Source organism: Haemaphysalis longicornis, unplaced genomic scaffold, assembly GCF_048455015.1.
Source record: "Haemaphysalis longicornis isolate Haplotype H1 unplaced genomic scaffold, Haemaphysalis longicornis Haplotype H1 scaffold_5, whole genome shotgun sequence".
In the NCBI taxonomy this organism is placed as follows: Eukaryota; Metazoa; Arthropoda; class Arachnida; order Ixodida; family Ixodidae; genus Haemaphysalis; species Haemaphysalis longicornis.
The window spans coordinates 8199976-8221802 of NW_027526385.1; the positions used below are offsets into that span (position 1 = coordinate 8199976).

At 47.0% G+C, this 21827-nt stretch overlaps 1 protein-coding gene across 2 annotated transcripts in view; it reads right to left on the bottom strand.

Annotated features, from left to right (window-relative positions):
- The window catches only part of Cht7 (chitinase 7), a 138069-nt gene that overhangs the window by 79909 nt on the left and 36333 nt on the right, over positions 1 to 21827 (bottom strand). Inside the window, exon 1 of one of the 2 annotated variants that reach the window (XM_077669870.1) lies at positions 7437 to 7597. The exons of the other annotated variant lie outside the window; for it this stretch is intronic. Within the exon in view, the coding sequence (XP_077525996.1) occupies positions 7437 to 7517 (81 nt within the window). The 5' untranslated portion in view covers positions 7518 to 7597. Of the gene's footprint in view, positions 1 to 7436; positions 7598 to 21827 lie in introns of those variants that run through there. 2 annotated transcript variants of the gene reach the window in all.

A 21827-nucleotide genomic window follows, 5' to 3' on the forward strand; every position in this document is an offset into this window, starting at 1 on the left:
TGAAAAACCTGAACTGCTCATTCATCCGTATCTTCTGAACGCAGCGACTGGCCCCTGCCCATGTGGAAACGCGCCAATACGTTGCTCTCCGAGAAACAGGGCTCGTTGCGTCAGCAGCGCGTTGTCCCCGCTGGACGAGGGCCGCGAAAGGGGACGGCGTCACGCCCGGAATAATTGGAGGCCTCCCCGCTCCGTTATAATCCACGCGCGCTTTCAGTGGTGGTTTCTGGCGGTTTAGCGTTGCCAATTCAATTACTTCGAAGGGTTTCTACATTTTCTGATGGGTCTTTTAGGTTCGCGCTGTTTGGTCGAAAGCTGACCCGCAACCAGTGCTGAATAAACCTGCGTCTATTAAAGACCATACAATACTTTCTGTTTAACAATTTAGTTAGAGCGGTGGAGCTCAAGGCAGCTGAAACAGGCGACAATTTCTTGCCTCCTACATTACTCTAGAAACATGAATCTATGTGTGTGCGTTAATACAATAAATGCTAACTGATAGCAGCTCTGCACATACAGTTAGGTCTTTCACGTTCCCATGTTGCAACAATAACGTAAGCTTGTTAGGAAGACTGACCGTTGAGAATAATGAATCAGGAAGTTCTATTGTGGGGTAAAGAAAGTTCCGCAAGAAGAAATGTTGGATAAGAGACATAAGGCACCATGCCTTGTATGTTCGATGGAACTTTTTGTGATCTTTGGTGTGCGTCTTTGGATCCATCGAAAATAATTTTTCATTTGGTACACATGCAATTGTCGTCATGAAATCATGCTATATGTTTTGTTTGGTGGTAATTATTTCACACATTCATGACAAGTCTTTTTTAAAGATACGCACATGATGAAATCTAACATCATGGAAAATATATTGATAACAGAAATTACCGCGCTTAACTGGATAACATCATAGTGGATGCTGGCATGGTGCGCAATGGCCTGGTGGTCGCGGTAGAGGACGGCACGGTGAGAGGTATTAGAGAATAGAACATAAACGACGACTACACGAGAAAAAAAACAAGGCACAGAAACTGATTTAATTTACTGCGAATAAATTCACAACATTGGGTTTGCAGCGAACAACTCAGTTAGTATTCAGAACTTGTGCCTTTCCCTCTCCATTCGTGGCGTGGTCGTCTTTCTGCTGTTCTGTGACAATCCTCGGAAAAATCCCCAGGAATCTATTATATTTATCTATTTGATATATTTATTTTTTTACTATATCATACTTTATTCTGCTGTATTCACTATATTTTTTTTTGTTTGAACAGATTTGACAACCCTACCGTCGTAATGTCTGTGTATTAGTTCTGTAACCAGTTGCTTTTTTTATATTTCGCACTTTTATGCCAATTTGAATTCTACTATTAGTTGTGTAACGAGTTTTATTATTATTATTGCCCTGTAATCCTGATTTTTGAATTGCATCCTGCTTTATGTTCTTTGTCTGCGATTGCCTTTGTGTATGCTTGGTCGACCGTCCGCCCCCCTTATGTAATACCCCGTCAGAGGCCCTTACATTACATCAAGTTACATTATCACTAAAACTTTAGATTATGAAAAGTAAATGAAGCGATGTTATAGTGGAGTCGTCCTAGCAGCCAATCAGTATCATTACTTTTCGAAGTACCTATATTAGGTTGAGAGCTACAAATAATTCACCAGAAAGTTTGTTTTGTCGCAAGATACGAAATTCTTTGTCAACGTGAGTCTGTCCGCAGTCGCAAAGTTTTTCAAAAAATAGACATGGAAATGTCAAGTCAGAAAACGATGATGATAAACAAATATATTACCTTACAGGCTTCGGACTAATAAGGGACTAATAAACAAGGTAATAGGGCAGATGTGAATAGGCGTAGACAAGCAAATCTTTCGGCGCGAACTCGAAAACCCTGAAGCCCTATCTCCTATACGGACGTAAACGGCAACGCTGAAAGCCAGCTCTGTTTTCTTCTCTCTTGTGGAAAGTCATCGCGCACACGTCCACCACTTCCGCTTGGCGCACGTTTTGCCACCGTCGTTGTGACCTCGCGCGCGCGCGCGTCCGTTTCGGTGCGAAACGGAACGGATCGCGTGAGGGGGTCCAGTCCTTGCGACAAAAGTCCCGCTCCAAGGACGACCGGAGAGCGTCGTGTGTATGCGTGCGCCTATCTTTCAATTTCAGACCCGAACGCGTTTCCCAGAAGGCGCTTTGCAGAACGCGACAACGCTGAGTCGCCCGCGATATAAATCCTGGTCTCTTCGGCCCTTCTCCACACCTCACTAACACTGGATGGGAGTCCTTGCTTGTGACTGCACATTAAGCTGCCGCCTCGTGAAAAAGCGTCTTTCATCCATGAATTTTCTTCGGTGGCCTCAATATTTGCCGTAGAAGCAGAAATAGTACAAGATGAAATAAAAATTTCGTCGAAAAAAAAGGACAACCTAACGCGAAAAACAAGGTTGCACGAAATTTTACTTCGTGTGAACGGTAGTTCAAAAAAAAAAATTCCCCGCATTTTCCCGAGGGGAAGAATGTGAAAGTGCGAATGCACGAGTTGAATTTGCGCGGTTCGGTAATGTTCGCGAAAGAGAGATCACACACACACACACACACAACTACAAAGAAAGAAAGATGCATTTATTCACAGACACCTATTTGTGTTGTCGTTGTACTTGATTGCTAGAGCGGATCTCAGCTTTGAAATTTCGTGTCAGTACTCCTTTAAGCGGGTGCATTAGCCCTTCTCACGCCCGATTCCTGGCCAATCCCCCACGTGGGTATGTGCCATGTCAGCAGGAACAACAACAAGAATGAGCCGTGGGGATGCGGCCAGGCAGCGCGCGCCCATCTCCCCCCGTTGATATATGGAAGACGAGGAGCGCGCGCACCCGCAGCTGTTGCTATGCGGACTACGGCGGCGGACGATTTAGGCTCGCTTAAGAAGTGCATTCGCACCTAAAAAACGAAGGAAGCTCACACTAACGCGTGAGATTCGAAGGTAGCGAAGCTGTACGCAACTTTCATGACGATCACAAAAATTTAAGTCCATGACTGAAGCCAATTTGCTTCCTCTTCGCCGTCGCAACTACCTTTACTCCATCATTGTTGCTATAAGTGTAATCTTCTTTCATTTGTTTGGAAGCGATAATGAATTGGACACCACCTTGGCGGGCCGTACGCTATTGCGTGTCTTTTTCGTTCCGACCAGGTGTTGTCACGATTACGGCGAACGGTGGAGCTTTTCTTGGCCAATCACAGCCAATCTCCCTAAGTAAGTATGCAAACTTGACATTCGTGCGCCGGGGACGCCGGGCGGCCGCCGCGGGGCACGCACACACGAGTGCTGGGCATTTCCTTGGTTTTGTTAACTGCCGGGGGTCGCCGCGAGGTCCGCTCTCACATGCCGGCGCTCGGCAATTTCTTGTTATTTTGTAGCGCTAGCTACACTGGCCGATGTTGAGCAGTTTCGCGAGCGCGAGGATCATTGGATTGGATTAGGTTAGATTAAATGGGATTGTATTGGATTGGATTAGATGGGATTAAATGGGATTGTATTTGATTGTATTGGATTGTAAACCCAATCCAATTGGAGTACGGGTGTGTAGAGAATTGGGTCTGCACATTCGCCGGCCTGCGCATTCCAAAGGAGTGACGCCATAACCACGGCAGACGCACTGGGCCAGGACGTTCCCAGCTGTGCGCCTCCGTTGCGCAGTAGCCAAGTCTGACGCTGCGCCGGAGCCGCTTGATAACCGCTTCGCGTGGCTCCTGGATAGCCGTGCTGCGCATGCGCGAGGAGCAGTGACTGGACTGGACTGCACTGGACTGGATTGGATTGGATTGGACTGGACTGGACTGAACTGGACTGGACTGGACTGGACTGGACTGGACTGGACTGGATTGGATTGGATTGGATTGGATTGGATCGGTTTGAATTGAATTAGATTGGATTGGATTGGATTGCTGAACCTTAGCTCACGCTACGTGTATGTTGGCATAGCCGAGCTGAGCCACTGCTAGTTTTTTAACTGCGGACACGAAAAATTACGATTTGCAAAACAGCTTCTCTGTTAAAAAGTGGCCGCGTACCTGCTCGCTTCACTGCATACGTCGTAAGGTTTTGTGCCACCCCGCCCTGCAACGTAAATTCTTTTCTTTTCTCCCCCGCCCATTTGTCGCGCTTTCCCCCTCCCGTCTCGCTCCTTCCACTATAAACACGGTGGAAGCTTGCTACAGTCAATTCAATTTTCCCGCGCTCCGCTGCTCACGCGCCATCCAGCGGAACCTTTCGTTACTATGAGATTTCTTGGAATTCCGCCACGGGGCACGAGACACAAGCACGAGCGTAAATTTGGGGGTGTACAACATCGTTCTTGTAGGAACACTGCCGGAAACGACGAAGAACCACTCTGAGGCTCGCTGCGTGAGCCCCGTGGCGCGTGCAACAGGTGCTCCTGGGAACTCCGAGCGTTCGGCCAGGCATAGCTGCCGCTGGCCCGTCAGCTCCTGTCTTGTGTTCTAATTATATGTGTGTGTCTGTGGCTCAGCGTTTTCATTGCGTCATGCTGCCACATTCTAAATTATGTGTTTTTTTTTTTGCTATCGCATAAATGAAGCTGCCATGTATTTTTAATTAAAATAATACTGCTTGTACCCCATATGTTTGATGTTTTGCCTCAAATATACCTCATGATTTTTTTTTTTGTCTGAAGAATTCTGACAACTGTGAAGTGTGTTTCCAGATTTACTGGTTTGGAAATGTTTTGCCTAAATAGACGTCTAGTTCAAGTATCCTTCTTACTTTTGGCCGGACGGTTGAAAAGACAGACAGACAGACAGACAGACAGACAGACAGACAGACAGACAGAACAAAATTTTCCGGTTTAAGTAGCCCAAGTAAGACTACCATCTTTAAAAATCCGACAGAGACACTTGAGAACGTGACCGCCTAGCAACGGCGCCAGAGCACCACCGCGCTCTTCGGTTGCGCAGTTCCCGCCGCTGAGGTCACGTGTCTTTTGGTACCATTCGCGTTGACGCCGACGTCGGTTACATTTCGTGTTTGATGAGGCATGAAAATAAGGCTTTCGCCTTAAGAAAGCTGAGCACAGCCACCTAAGAGACGAATATTTTATGGTAAGTCGTTAGTTCAAAGCCGGTTCCCATTGTTCAGACCTTCATTTTAAGTGCGAATGCACTTCTTAAGCGACCCTGAACCTGCGTCCACCGGCGATGTCCGCATAGCATACCCACGTGGGGGATTGGCCAGGAATCTCCTCGTCTTCCTTGGCAACGGGGGGAGATGGGCGCGCGCTGCCTGGCCGCTGACATGGCACATACCCACGTGGGGGATTGGCCAGGAATCGGGCGTGAGAAGGGCTAATGCACCCGCTTAAAGGAGTACTGACACGAAATTTCAAAGCTGAGATCCGCTCTAGCAATCAAGTACAACGACAACACAAATAGGTGTCTGTGAATAAACGCATCTTTCTTTCTTTGTAGTTGTGTGTGTGTGTGATCTCTCTTTCGCGAACATTACCGAACCGCGCAAATTCAACTCATGCATTCGCACTTTCACATTCTTCCCCTCGGGGAAATGCGGGGAATTTTTAAGTACACTTCCAGCGTTCCTGGCGTGGTCGTATTTCCGGAACAACTGCTCTCTCTGCCGGCACCGAACCTTTTTCCTTTTCGTGGGCTGAAACCGGCCTAGATTAAACAACGCTTATAAAGGCTTCGTCATAAAGCACAATGTCATAAAGGCTTCCATCCAGTATAGAGTTGTTTAACATGCAATCTGCCTTTTTGTTTCATAGAGAATATTGATAGAGATCGGAACACTTGCTCGTTCCCACTTTTTTACGTTTGTTCGCGCACTGAAACCGACAAGCATCTTCGGCGTGCAAGCTCTTCCTCGTTCTTCAACCCTCTCTATAGACAGATAGCTGCCCATCACTTCCACGTTGCAATGGTTTCTGGGACATCGCCGTTGCCGTCAACCTAGCGGTAAATACGTCGCCGGGGACCAGTCGGTTGGGTGCGGAAACCATTATCGGGTGTACATTTAAGCGCGGTTTCATGCCTCACGTGCACGGGTGGCTGCGGGAGGAGTCTGCGGTCTGCCTACAAGGGCGTCGCCGCCTGCTTCCGTTCCCACGCACCTCTTCGCGTCCGCTCAAAAATAGACTTTGGGCGGAACTGGCTCGCTCTATGGCTGGGCGCTAAAGAGGAACCTCCTGCTATCGCCGCAGTGATTCCCAGTTGTAAAACACAAAACCTATCATTGAGAGCATCGCGGCTTACGCTGCAGGTGCGCGATGGTTACCACAGGAAAAGCTGTTGTATGAGGGCGCCTTCGCTGATACATTGATTGCTATGGCCTCAGAAAATCTCAGCCTGCAACGAGAGCTATGGGAGATGACGACAAGTCAAATAACAGGCCTGGAAGCCATCATGAACACGCCTCTGTGACGACCGCCCGGCCCATGATTACCGCAGGGTTTATCTGGCGCAATCTTCGTTTACTGCATGTATTCCCACACCGTGTAGTTATCGATCAGAAAATAATGCAGCCTGTAATGATGCCAAGTTGTTCGTAAGTACCGCCCGACACAATACATCTCGTTTCTCTTTAGCTTTTTTTTGCCCAAGACGACGAAAAAAACTGTAACGCGGTCCGATCAGGAAGTTGAAAGAAAATTGCCGCGTGTTAAAATTGCCGGCGATTCAGAGTGCGAGTTCAACTGCGAAGGCATTATAGATGCACAAAATATGGGGCATTATATTCGACCAGTAAAATATTCGGCAACTTTATCTTGGCATTTTTTTCTTGCTTTTGTTATAGTTGTTGCTGCTGCTTCTTTTCTTCCTTGTAAGCAAGATTGCATGCATTAATTCTTGGGGATATATTTATATATAATCACCCAAAGCTTTGCTACATTTTTATGATGGTGTTCGTATTTACCCTGATCATACATAATTACAACTTTGAGTAACATCGAAAATTAGGCTTTTCTAATCAGGACCAAGTAATGCACGCCATCGAAAGTGTAATTCGGAAAGATATTCCCTCGCAGATATTTTGAATGAAAGTACGAACGGCATACCAAACGCACAAAAAGATTATAGCAGCACACTTTGCAATCACTCCCCTGCCATTCATCACGGCTTTGTGCTTTGACGACTTTCATCTTTTGTTTTTGGCTGCTGCGAGAGCCACAAGTGTTAGGTGGAAGCCCTAACAGCGTCCTGACGGGAGTAACCAAAGGCAATGCGACGTTACCCATTAGTCATGAATAGATGACGTCAGAGACGTTCTGCCCATTGTTTCGTGGAACGATCGTGTAAGTACTTGTCTATTATCTCCAGTCATCAGATTCCAAGAAACCTGTACAGTAATTGACTTCAGCGGTACGCGTCACATCAATAGAATGAACCAAACATCAATGGAACTAACCGTGCTGACGATCGCTGTCGTCCACGCCAGATCCCCGAGTACCACGTCATACACGCGACTTCTGAACCATCGACTCTGCATCGTATCGCCTTGGACATCTTGAAATTTCCACTGCTTCTCGTGGGCTTATCGGGGGTTCTGAGCGCCATCAGAGGCTACGGGCATTGTGAGTTGCGCGCGCTCACTGGGGAGCTCTTTTGTTCCTTCGCATGGAAGGCACGGCGCTTAACGAATCGCCTGTCTCCTTTGTTTTGTAGGACAAAAGGGAAAAGCGAGTAGACGTTTTTGCCAACCTACATTGCTCAAGCTTCGTGAGATGCAAACGGCAGCGCGTTCGGCGGCCTTTGACGAAGCTAATAAGCCCCGGTATTTTCTTTTTGTGTAGCCGGGTACTGACTGAAGCTACGGCAGGCTTGAACACACACTGATGCAACGGCCTTCAAAAAACTGAATTATTTGCGGCGTTCTTTTTTCAGTTTGTGGTGTGTATTTTTTCTCTGCATTTTAGAATGAATTCTGGGAGTAGTAAAGTTCGAGACCAAGTATCTGCTTCAACTGCTTTCTCGTGGGCACCAAGCTTAAAGCGAATGGCTAAAAACTTTTCATTTAACTAAATTCTTCGAACTCCCTGAAGAAATGACAATTTCAGCAATAGAAGTAAGCCATCCCATTTAGATACGCAACAAAATTTAGCGAGCACATAATACACGTATAGGAGTGGCGCCACTGTTGTTTTTATCTTGTGTTTTATCTGTTCTGCTCTAAATTCTATTGCTATTAGTATCAACCAACTCCCCAGCAGTAAGTTCTCTTAAGCCATCCCAGAGATCTATCTGTACCCTCTCATACATCCTATTTCCCTGTAATGCCGCCAAAAAATTTGACATTTCTTCTTCTTAGATCTGAAATGCAAAAGATTGGTCTTCGTCCTTTATCAATAATATTATTAACGTATCAACCACGTACTGTATCAATAACGTACGGCGTTTTACGAAGATATTGCTTTTTATTACATACGTTGCGTTCATGTCTGAATTCACGATGTAGGCTGATATTTTCGTTTCACGTCACTTTGTGGAAAAGGACAGGAAATTAGAATGGTTCGTTTTCCACCGTTCGGGAGAATCTCTAGTCCACACAGACCGCATGTTTCACTAGTTTGGCGACAAAGTCGGGCTAAATTCGATTAAGACAAAGTTTCATGCATACAAAGTTTCAACGTGTGAAAAATTTGCGAGATATTAACTCCGCTTTTATCACCTATACACACATTTAGCTACAACGTTTAAAACTTCTTTTGTTTCTGAAAAGCACTGCAGTTCGTTTTTGTGTCTCCGTGAGTAAGCAAGCTTCTCTAATCGCTTTATTTTCGCAAGGATGCCTCAACTGCTAGGTTTTCCAAGGAATTATGTTCATGGCATCAACTAACCAGTGGCGTGCAGCCGTGCGCACCAGTTTTGGGACAGACTGCAGATTCTACTGAAGACTGCAGCAGTTCATGTCGTGATGGACTCACGACGTGAACTACTTTTTTTTGTTGGTTATTTTTGCATAATTTGAACTTAATTCGCGTTCATATGTGCAATTATAGAGGTAAAGGAAACGTAAGAATCCGAACATTATGTAAATTTAGCACTTGCAATGGTTTTCTTAGTGTAATTACCTTTGGCGTTTCTGAATGCTTCGTTCTGGGTTCACCAAATCAATTAGAAAAGCTGCACCAGAAACGTGAGTAACAATAGGTACACGTAAAACTGTGCACACATCAGAATTCAGTGTTGAATAAAGCACGGTAACCATTATTCCGAGTTTTGCCTGTCTGCTTTGTCCCGTTGTGTTCCGTTTTAATGCAGCTCCTGCACCATTTGTGAGTAGGAACTTGTTTTACCGACGAAAGCCAGTGCGCCCCGCAATATAGTCGTCTTGCCTCTTCCAACACGGAAAAAAAAAACTACAAAAAAGTGCGGAACACGTTATCTGCAGCCGCATTCTACAATCCTTGATTATCGCTATTAAGACTTTGTTATGATACGGAGGTTGGATACCGGAATCCCATGTTTAATATAGACGGGCGAAATTAAAACTAAGCGTTGAAGGAGTGATTCGAGTGGCACATGGGAGATACAACTTGTAGGGAGGTATTGCAGGGCTCTTGCTCGAAGGCAACATCAGGCTGCAAGATGTGGCGTTGATGACAATAACAGAGCAGTTTGTGTGGCGTCTGTGACATTACTCCCTTCCCTGTCGTTTCGACTCTCTGTTTTTCTGAAACTAAGCAAGGGAAATCGAAAGTATCACGGCAAAAGCGAAGTGGACTCTCACGATCTACTGAAATAAAAAGGTAACGGTGCAATCACACTCTGGAATCCAGGTCAAGACAGCACCGTAAAGTGTTTCACATGTCTTTTCGGCGAAATTAAAGGACGCAATGCAAGTTATCGAGGAAGAATTCCTGTATGTATTGGCAAGCTGCAGCCCAAAGAGCCTTGCCGCTGAAAGCGATTGCAAACGCCTTTCAGAAAGAGGAAAAACGGCGAGAATTGAAAACGGCCCGGTCACAGCGCAAAATCAACGTGCGAGATCGCTTTAACCGGTCTGAGTTTCCGAAGAAAGACCAGAGAACTGCCGAAAGCGGCGCAGGTCGTACATGTTTTGTTGTAACAGAAAGGACCAGCTTTGGGGGCCTACATGCTGCGTCGAGGCGAATCGTCGGTCCTTGAATAGACCAATCCTGGCTGCATCAAAGCTTCTCCCCATCGCTACTTCGATTGGGACCTTCCTTCGCAGCCAAGATGGCGCCGCCAACCGAAGACAAAATTGCTGATACCGCCAATGGTTGCAAGGTTCGATTTCCGCTAAAAGCATTAAACGACGCTGTTTTTCTATAATTACTTCTACCGGACATGAGCTCAAAACGTCGAGGAGTAATCAACGGCCGTCCCTAGCGTGGTAAAAAAAAAACGAAAGATGAGAGCAGACGACAACAAGATTTGTTTTCCTCGCTCAGCTGTCGTCTGCTTTTGGCTTCGTCTGCTCCACTTATCGCGGTCGCCATTTCTCTCGCGGAACCGGAACTTTTTTTGCTGTCTCGCGCTCTCCCTTAGAAACCGTTTCGTCCGTCCAGTGTGCGCGCTGGCCAGAGCGGGAAAGGGATGCCGTGATATGTGGGCCGCGTATAATACGAGGAGGGAAGCCGATGGTGCAGACGCCTCGTGAGCAGGAACCAACACACACGATGAAGCTGTTACAAAAGACAACAAAAACACGAGCACCCCGCGGCGATGGTCTGGGAGAAAGGGCAATATATGTTATCCCGTGGCATGCCACTTCGTCGAAGAATTCCGGCTCGATTTGACCACGCCTCTCGCGCCGCGAGGCTACCCCGAAGACTGCGCCGCGGTTATGCAAGCGGCCTACCGCAGCAGGCATCTCGAGCAAAACGACTGAAAGCAAGACGAAAAGTGAAAGCGGTGATTGAACTGCGGGCGGGGAACGGCCGGGGTTATCGGTCGCGGCCCAGATCGAGAGGTGGAAGCCGGTTCGTGCCCCGCGATGCGTCAAGCAAAAATCGAATCGACTCAGCACGGCGCGTTAACCCATATTCGTTTACTCTCGTTTTTACGACAGGTGCAGCAAGCTTGCCTATTCACTGAAAGCGCGGAATAACCGCCGTGCGGAACCCATTCTCTCGCTTTTGACATTCGTTCCCATCGATGCGTCGTCTGCTGCACATGTGTAGATTTGCGGCACGTGTGCGCAATAGTCGTTACGGTGCGCCTGGATCCGTCGTCTGCCCAAGTGTCCTCGACTTCAAGCACTTTTATTGTAGAGTGGGATCAACGCAAGCTTTTTTTCATACGCACGTACGTCAGTCACGTCATCCCCATCGCCATTAACATCAACTCCCTACCGAGAAGCGCGGAGTCTTGAAATGTGTCCGAACCACGCTGAGCAGAGGACCAGGGAGCAGAATCCCCCCCCCCCCCCCCACCATTACAAACAGTTGATTGATTGATTGATTGATTGTGGGGTTTAACGCGCCGACGCAACGCAGGCGATGAGGCGCGCCGTAGTGGAGGGCTCCGGATTAATTTTGACCACCTGGGGATCTTTATCGTGCGCCGAAATCTCATTACAAACAGTAGTGAGCTAGTAGGGAGGAGACGAAGTACAACGGCGTTACATTACATGATATTGTCCCTCACGAGGGACACTCATGGTGCAATGCAGAGTAATAATGAACGTAGTCATAAGACCTTTCAAGAGGGACAATGTATCATCCGCTTCTCAGGTTGGAAGGGAGACCTTGATGGGGTCTTTAAGTGTAACTGCATGTTCGTAACTACATAGTCATCACCTATCGCCGGAGAGATGAAGCCTGAATTTTGTGCCCCCAAGCTTTGTAACAACCAACGTTCGCCCAGACAAAAGCAGAAGTTACTTAACTGTGCTTTGTATTTCCTTTCAATAAACTGCCAGATTTTTAATCTCCACTGGTCAGCATATTTTCACGAACTTAATGCATTACGTGCCTTGTGAAAGGGGATAATGTGCGGTTTAGGTATGGCAGTGACAATGAGATCGCCTCAGGTGAACATGTAAAAACAAGCTAAAGAATGTAAATTCTATATGAAGGTCTACTCTCGTCAGGGCCGCTGTGGCGGATATGAACAAATACCGCTGTAGCTTGTCTCAATAGCTGTAATCAAAATTCGATGCGCGGAATTTCTTGTCATTATTTTATTGGTCGTGGGCAAATGGCACAACTGGAGGCAGTTGAACTTTTATGCATCCCAGTTTTGAAATGGTGAATCCAAAGGAATGAGATGTTTGTAAAGGGCATTCGAGTAACGTTAACTATATTCCACACGACGTCAATGTCTCATGATGTTTAAAATAAGAGAAGAACAACGAATTTCGCACAACATTTCGTAATGCTTCGTGAAATTTGCAACTTTCTTGAACCCAGAAGCCGGGCGTGCTGAATTACGTTATACACAGCTAACTCGTGCAGTCAATACATTGAAATATCTTTAAAACCTACGCTGACGCTGTCATTGCGCTACCAAACTAACATTTCGCGTAAAGTCCGTCGTCCCGAACTATTCTGATTTTTTCTGCAGCGCTCTTTCCTAAACTGGCAGTCAGCAAAAATAGGGCATACCCTACCCGAGAGGCTCCAAGGATATATTCTGAAGGAGCCCGTGGCATCTGCAATGTTGATCATGTGCTGGTGACCAGTCAATGACTGGGGTCGCGATGTCTTAACCGCACACTTACGCAGCGATGCATAGCTAATGCCGTGCACTGAAAGCGAAATCTGTAAACCTAATGAGCGAGCATGGCGCCTGCTCTTCGTGCAAATAGCAAGAAAGTAGCACGGAACACGTGCACATGCGCGCCACAAGACTACATAGAGTGTAGTTGACGGTTTATGTACACTGTTTCTTTTTTATCATTTGAATCTTACGACAAGTGTTGAAAAATGTTGCTTACTTCTTATTTTGCTCCTCAGTGCTGAAAATAAAGCTTGGCTGGTGACGCCATATCTTGTTGTTTCTGGTTTTGTTCGTTTTTCGTCCATGTGTCCGCAGTATTTCTTCGTCCTGATTTCAATACTCCCAATCACGACAAGGCAAGCCAATATCTCGAGGTATCGTAGGTCAATCGGTTCTTTTAAAGCAAACAAATTGACTTAGAGGCCTATTTTTGTAACCGCAAAGCAACTATACCACTCAGAAGGTATCATCTATGAAAAAAAAAGGAATTCCATTTTTGTCTTTCTTTTTTTTTGGTAGCGAGCTTCGCACATCGATTTTTAAGCCAAGAGAAATGCAGACATTAAGGGCTCGGTTGTTTTTACGTAACTTTACCATATTCGCTGGTTTCTTTTGCCTCATTTCAGCAATTTATGTGTCACGTTACAAGAGTTTGCGACAGCAATGTTATTTACAGCAAAATTAAAATAAAATAACTCCACTGAATTCCTTTTCAGTGCTGCACTAATTATGACAGGTGCGCTTCTAGTCATTTTTAAATTCTTTTTACCGTCACATCCTGTTTGCGGTTCGAAAAGTCATTTGAAATGCGTTTGACAGTGATTGGAGAAACGTTTTAGGCGCATACTCCCTACCCTGCCGCATAGCGCTCTCCTAAGACAACCAGTACCCTTTCGAAGCTACAAATTTACCGGCAGTTCGCCTTGGTATAAGTCGCGTTGAAAGTATTCGGACAAACAGCTGTAAGCTGCGTCCTCTCCTGCGATAATCTTCCGCTAACATTTAGTGCATCAGCGTGTGTCGCAATATACGTCATGGTACGTAGGTTGCCGTCATCTCGCAGTCGTGGATATTCAAGTAAAAGCACGTGTTCCATTCCCTCCCGGCTACGGTAAACGTGCACCGTATGCGTCATCGTGCCGAGCAAGCGTTGGGACATTACATTGCTCGTCGTGCGCTCCGGCAGGAAGGAAGGGTTAATGGATTCCGTGTGTCGATCGCTTGGGTCGCCGGATCTCTCACCGCCCGTTTTGGTTCATTGTCAGCGTGCAGGTGGAGTGAGAGGGGTAGCCCTTTTGTTCAGGCCGACGTCGTCCGGCGCCACGGGTGAGTGCGTCTCATCCGTATGTTCGGTAACGACCGAAAGGAATGTTTACGCGTCAGCATTGTTCATGCGAACGTTGCAAGCATCATTAAGGTGTCATTCGAATAGGGTGATATCGCGCTTCGCTGGGCGTGATGCATGTGTTCGCAGTGGCACTGCAAGGATGAGGGAGTATCTTGCCACCGTAAAACTTAGTATCAGCACCCGATAAAACCTGCGCGCTCTTGCTTTATAGTCGGATGTCTTTCAAGTGCTCAACGCTCGTAACTTTGACAGTTGCGTTTCATTTCAAGCCACATCAAATCTTTTGAATAACAATGCGTCACCTCTCGAAGCCTTTGTAGGAATTTCGTTAGGATAAATCGCAGGTATTTTTGCAACCGTATCAAGTCGGCTTTGCGCTCTGTGGCAGATCGCCTGCGCAGCGGCGAGCCATGTCTGCACTTAATTCATTTACTTACCACATGTCAGTAACATCACGTTTATGCGCGTACACTGCTGGCTGAATAAACAAATAAAGTGTTTCTTCCTCGATCGCCTGCTAGCTTTTACGAATGCGCCTCGTCTCTATCAATGATGGCTGGCTGATAACAGCCGCCTGCTGCCAGGACAGGTTTCACGTGTACCATTGCAACAAGCAGTGGTTAGATGATACTACACATTAATGGTAACATGGTAACAGGAGTGGCGGAAAAACATTAAGAGAACTTTACTGAACCTGTTCAGCCATTCCAGATATTGCCACTGTATCAGTGATCCTAGGTAGGCTCTAATATCAAAGCCAACATAAGTTAAGCAGTAGATAGGCAGCTAAAGACTAATTTCCGTCACGCTAGTGGATACCATCACCCTATCCTGACTTTTCAGCACCATGTAATGCACTACGGCTGATTAAAAAATGCTGAATAAACTGAATTTAATTGCTTGCCCTGCTGCGCCTAACCTAGCCTTCTGATGTTAGTATAGCCAGGATCAAAAGTTTGCGGACCAGGAAAATGGTAATTTTAGCTGTTTTTTTTTTTCCCTATAGCAGCCCGACAAACTGTCAAATGCATGCGAAATGTTGTATAAGGGCTCAACTATTGATTGATTGTAGGGTTTAACGCGCCGACGCAACGCAGGCGATGAGGCGCGCCGTAGTGGAGGGCTCCGGATTAATTTTGACCACCTGGGTATCTTTAACGTGCGCCGAAATCTCGCACACACGGGCGTTCTTGCTTTTCTCCTCCATCAGAAAAGCGGCCGCCGCGGCCGGAAATCGAACCCGCGACCTCGTGCTCAGCAGCGCAACGCCTTAGCCACTGAGCCACCGCGGCGGGTATAAGAGCTCAACTAATGAAAACTACCGCACATAGTACTCCGGGCTGCCGCGCGGCACAGAAATAACTCAAAATTGCTGCTTTCATGGTCCGTAAACTTCTGCTCTTAGGTTTACGTCTGATCCTCAGCCAAAGAAATGGCAACTGAAGGGCTGAAGCGAACACAGCGAGCGCTGAAACCTCCCCAGCGTGATCTGACTTCATCCTGAGGAGCTCTAAGCTGAGCGTGTGAAAGTGTTTTCTTGGCCGGGGCAGTGATAACGAACACTTTCAAGTCGTTTCAGGGGCCGGTTGCCCTTGGCGCTTTTTGTGTTGTTGTTTTAATTTGTTCGTGTAAAGGCCCATCCGGCATATCCTCTCCTCTCCAAATGTTACTAAAACGAGGACGGCACAGATTCGCTTAAATGTTTTACGCAGACGGTGTACCGTTTCCCTCGCTCATCAGTGATTCATACATGCTTATATCCACGTTCGGCACGCCTATCGCGTTGAAGCACAAACTAGCGATCCGTGCTTGTGCACAAACGTGCCTCGACTGTAGAGGCACGAGATGGTTGCGCTTCGCTGTGCTTCTCGCTGTTTAGCAACAAAAAAAAATCCGCTTTCCCAGTGAGGAAGAACAATACATGCGCCTATTATCTCCGCTCTTCGTTGTTTGTAGAACTGCGTGCTCGTTCTGACGAAACTGCTGTCTTTTGTTTTCGGCGTTATCATCGGAACGCTTTCGTGACGAATCGGCTCTTCTGGTAAACGATGCTCCCGGCCCTGGGAAACGACGCCGTTGCACGAGCGAGCAGGCTTACTTCGAAGAAGTCTTTGAATGTGTCATGCTCGTTGTTTGTAGCCAGTGCTTTCCACAGAGGGCTGTCCTTCGATTGAAGAGGATGTAGGAGTCTTTCTAGCTGCTGTGTAGGTTCTGCTTCATGCTTTTTTGCTTCTATCCTGGCAGTCCTTCAACATCGATGAAACGAGAATATGAGTGTTTTGTTTGCTATGCCCATTTAGATGTACAGTCATAGACAAATGAAATTCAAACACGAAATATACACCACAACACGAAAAAATAAAAAAACTTTGTGGAGGTTCAATAATGGCGTGCTATTGATATATTTGAAAAGCCACATTTTCGAACTGTGTTAGTGTAATTAGGCCACGCGTCAATTTAACTTGCAAGGAAATAAATCACGCTATTTATATGTTTGTATTCATGTTTTGTATGTATTCATGTGTTAGTATGTGTTCATGTTTTTGTGATGCTGTTTCATTTGTCCATGACTGCCCGGTCTAAAGCTAGGCAGCTTGGTTTGTTTGGGCGAGCTGTTTTTATCATTTTTTTCTGGTTTCACACAGCAAAAAAGAGAACTATTAAATTTTACTTTGCCACAAAACTTTATGCGGAAGTAAATTAGGTCAGGGATTAAAAGTTTCTTAACATTTTTAGGAATTGATTTTCAGGGGCCAAACTGAACTGTAAAACTACCGCGGTACTACAATAAAGGAGAGGAGTTTTATTGGATTCAGATATTGTCACAGTTCATGCGAAAACTTCCATAAACATTTTGCCCAGGGAATTCATTTCGTCAGGATGATATAAAAACAAAAAATTACCGAAATCAGTATACGCATCGTTGTTCGGTAAACCAAGGTAGCCTAAAGCCTATAAAGCGTTGAAATGGCTCTTCCCAATAAGGTTTCTCTGCGTATTCAGTACAACGACGTAATTTCTTTTCTCGCGAAATTCAGATAATCTTGAGACGGTTGTTAAACAGACGACCTTGAGGTACTGGATTGGATTTGATTCCGAGCATGTTTTTGAGAGCGGTGAGAAACTAATTCACTTTACTTGTTCCATGTAGGTGCAAGCTCAGCGGTGGCCGCCTAGCGGGCGTCCGAAAGGCGATCCCGCCGAGCGCCTTATCGCGTGCCGGAAACGCGCGCTCCCAACAATGACGCCAGACGTCGCCAAACGAGGCCTCATTTGCATGGCGGTTTCATTTTCGCCCGTCTCCCTGCCGCTCGCGTCTTTGTCCGGCGCCAGAGACAAAACCCGACTCCGCCGCCTCCGACGACGACGCCGCCATGACCACAGCTTGTTCGCCGTCGCCCCTTAGGGAGTGGTATTTATGTGGCCTGTTACAGGCCAAGCGAGACCTCACGCCACGCTGCCCCAGAAAGCAGTCTTGTATACACTGTCCGCGGGCTCGCGTGTCCGCCTCCAATGTCCGCAGCCTATTCCGCAAGCGCTGGCAGCAGGCCAAGTCTGTAATTTCGTAAGCTACATACAACGTGAGGGCCACCACCAGCTAACTACCGTGATCGTCGCTTCGTGACCCTGCAGGATGGCAAAACGTCTGGTTATAAAATTCGCGAAACCGTGTCACTTGCGTTGGGCAGGACGAGGTTTTCTTTCGTCACGAGCGCGGGAAATTTGAATTTGATGTGGTTGGACAGACGGCCTCTCTGCAAAAGCACAGGGTGGAGATTCGCTCCAAGTTGTCGAGTTAAAATTCACCTTCGATGGCCACTGCTAAGTCTGGTGGAAGCAGCCTGTTTCACGGGCCATGAAATTCCAATGGAAAGTAGTTCGCGGAGAAACCGGAATGCGGTCCCGGCTATTAGCAAGGGTAATAAACGAGCAATAGAGCTCATTATTCAGCCGCTTGCGGCGATGAAACGCCTCTGGTATCTGACAAAACTTCGGCATGTGTTGCGAAGAAATGGAGCAATACACTCACTTCCACTACGTTTCGTTGCCGAGAAAAGAAAGGGCCATCTACATTCAACTTTACACAACTTTACACAACTTTACACAACAGGTTTCTGGGAAGGGCACATTTTGATCGCGTGATGGTGGTGGTGGTAGTGAAACGCGAAGCGTCTGAAGAAAAAAACGCTTCTCGTGATCGAAATCAAACGTGAGTCCATCACGTTATGACGCCAACAAAGCAGTATGAATTTTGGGCTTTGACTCCGATTGCATGCGAGAAAGCTTCGCGTTTTAATAATCTACTTGAAAGGAGGTTTCATTTTTTTGTTCTTCCTCCACTTGCACTGAGTTCGAATATTCGATAACTCACCGCTACGCTACCTGTGGCCTGGAATACCTTTAGCAACTACGAAACAATTAACTTCCCGAATAAATTTAAACCTCCAGTCGAGAAGAGAAAGAAAAAAATCTTGCACCCTTCAGTCTAACAACGGCGCCGGTTGAACTCGAAGCTTTCTCGTGATGGATTCTTTGTTTGGTCGATGCCGCTCTGGAGGAGCGCACCACTTTTCTTGAATACCCACACAAACACTCGGGTGTGCACTCCGTAGGCCTAAACTTTGAGTTTGGATACGACACGAGTCGGTACCTGCTGCGTGGCGTTCGCTTCGCCCATGTCGAAATGAAGCAATAGGATAGTCGCCGGCTTGATAACGAAAGAATCCCAGGTTTGATTCCGGCCGCGGGAAGCGTTTGTTTTAACATGAAAGTTTTTTTATTCCCGGATACACAAAGATTTCACATACGTCATATCCGTCATGGAAGTGACGCCAGTACAACAAGCAAGCGGCCTGTAAAGGGTGCACCCCTGCACATAGGGTCTCCTTGCGGGGAAGCAACCTTTAGTACTAAAAAAAACGTTATACTTAGGGTTGTTCGTTTTCGGGTTTTATATTTTAATTATGCCGGGGTACACCAAGGTTTCACTGACGTCATATCCGTCACGGAAATGACGTCAGTACACTTTTGCCCAAGCGACCCGCCAGCAGGACGTCGCTCGCCGAGCACACCCACAAGGCAGCCGCCGTCCCGCAAATCATGCTCAGCTGCAGATTTCGCTGCACATTTCACTTTCGTGTTTTACTGATTCCTAGGACAGAGGAATCAACCAAAGTTTTTTTTCTTTCCCTTCACCCACGATCATTCATCATCATCGTTAGAAAAAGGTGACCTCCTGCATAGCCTATTGGTGAACAACGGCATCAGTCAGGACACTAACGCTTCGCTTAAAAAAATATTCGCACTATGTTTCAGAAGCGGATTGGTCGTCGATATGGATCAATCTCGATCTCAGCGGCGTAGAATAACGTTGTGCCACATGCTCCGTAGGCAGGGCGAGAGATGGGGCGATCCGGTTCTCGCCAGCATCGATGCGCAGTCTAGTCGCGAGGAGGCAGCGGAGCGTCTATTGCTGCCTCGGGCGATGGAGTGACATTTCGGCCTACGACAGTTCGCCGTGCAGGGGGCCGTGTTTCCTTTCGCTTTTTTTTTTTCATCACAGCTCTGAGGAGTTGCTTACTTACTCTCGAAAAATTGGGTCAACCGAGCACCCGACGGGTACCGTGTCGAGATTAGTGTCTCGAGCCGACCTCTTCTCGTTTTAATTCTCTCTCTCTCTCTCTCTCTCTCTCTTGCATTCGAAGTGTCAACCTTCTTGCTTCAGGTAAAAGAATACGTAATGCGACCGCAGCAGAGCATGTACTACATCCCCGTCGACTTTCACTTTTTTTTTTGGGGGGGGGGGGGGTATTTTTTTCGTTAAATTATTGCGTGCACAAGCATGTCTTAGTGGTCCCATTTTAAAATGCACGCTCGTTAATTCGGCTGACCCAGACACATCCATCCACGCACCATTGCCAATAGGTCACGCAACCACTCTACGACGTTGACTCACGCAAAAAAGAATAAAACACGCGATAAACTTCAACCAAGAGCAAACGTAATGCTAACATTGACTATAGGCGGGCGGGAAAGTTTGCAGCTTTGCAATAAAGTCGCCCAAGTGAGCGCAAAGCACACACCTCCGTAGTGTGTACGCGTCGTCCCCAAGAGAAACTGCGGGATACCGGGATTCTTACGTGGCCGTTCCTCTTTTATGTCTGCGTGTCTCATGTCTATCTGCCTTTTATCTCTCTCTTCTAGATGTTTCGTCTCCCCAGCGGGCAAAACAGCCGCCCTGACCTCTTCGTGCTGCTGTTACTCCTGCCGGGGTAGTTCGGCAACAGAAGGGGAACGAAAGGGGGCGACGACGAAAAACAAAATAACGACAAACAGATAGAAATGTGAGATCTGGGACGCGCGCGCGCGGCATGCGAGCAAGCGATTCCCTTCGCGAAGCGCGTCGTCTGCTACGCCGGCAGCAGGAGCCCGCATGGACGACGGATTGTCTGCGCGTGTAACGTGGGTTAATCGGCTCTGTGTCACGGCAAACGTTGATGACGCGTGACGAAAGGGTGCATTACGTGTACGAAAAACCTTCCAGCGTGGAGGACGACCTCTGGCGCATCGCCTGCCGTGACGGACGGGGTATGATGAGCGGCTGGGTGGCCCTGAAATAATCCGCCGACACGGTTACGGCGCATAACTCGTGTCGTCTGCTTGCACGCGGCGTTGAGGTCGTTCGTCTCCTGTCGATGCGGGCGTACATCAAAGAAGACTGCAGTTATGAGTCGGGCTACGGGGGACGTCCTCTCAATTTTACAAGCTGCTGCAATGTTCACGCAAGGGTTTTTCTCTTTTTCCCTTGTCCAGGCGCGTAGTGTTTGATTAGGGGACAGTCCGGTCATGGTACTCTTGAACGCGCATGCTCTGTTGTTTCGTGCTCTTTTGTTTTTGCCAGGACGTTCGAGATCATAATTCTGGAATGGTCATACTACATCGGTGCTCTTTCCAAAGCCTACATTTTTCCGCGTGAGAGCTTCTGACCGAGAAACCAACAAGAAATGCCGAAGTACTAGGGCTGCGGTGTTCGATCATCGATCATCCGAAGAGTATGCGTAAATAAAAATACCCTATAATTTCATGTTGGCCGATTTTGTGGACTTCTACCTTGTATCTGCTGCCTGCATGAAGCAGCGGCCGCGTTACAAAATGCTACCTGCACCCTCTGTCCTTTAAGTAACTTTGGATAGGGACACCGGCACACATTCGGGATGAGATTTTCTAGGGGTGTCACTAAATACAAGGTTGCGCCGCCTTTTCAGTGCGTATTCAACAACCGTAAAGCGGTCGCACTTGTGACCACGTACATCTTTGTTCTCGTTTTCTTTTCATTTCATTTTTTTTTTGCCTTTTTATACGTTCCCATACGCTGCGTTTACTTTTGTGTCATTGAATTGCGCCAGCGTGAGGGAGCATGTCTCCATTCGACATGCCGTTTCAACAAAATTAATCGACTGTACCGAATACCGAATTCCTTATGCGCTGCTGGCCACTGTGACGCGATTGAACTCCGAGGCGGCAGACACCGCTATCAACACGGCGATTTTTTTTACTCCTATCTCTCTCTCTCTCTCTCTCTCTCTCTCTCTCTCTCTCTCTCTCTCTCTCTCTCTCTCTCTCTCTCTCTCTCTCTCTCTCTCTCTCTCTCTCTCTCTCTGTTCTCTTTTTTTCTTTTTTTTTTGCTGACGGCGCGCCCTTTCCTTATAACTCATCGAGAATTTGTGTTATGCGTATCGGCGAAACAGCTCTTTTGGTTATCTG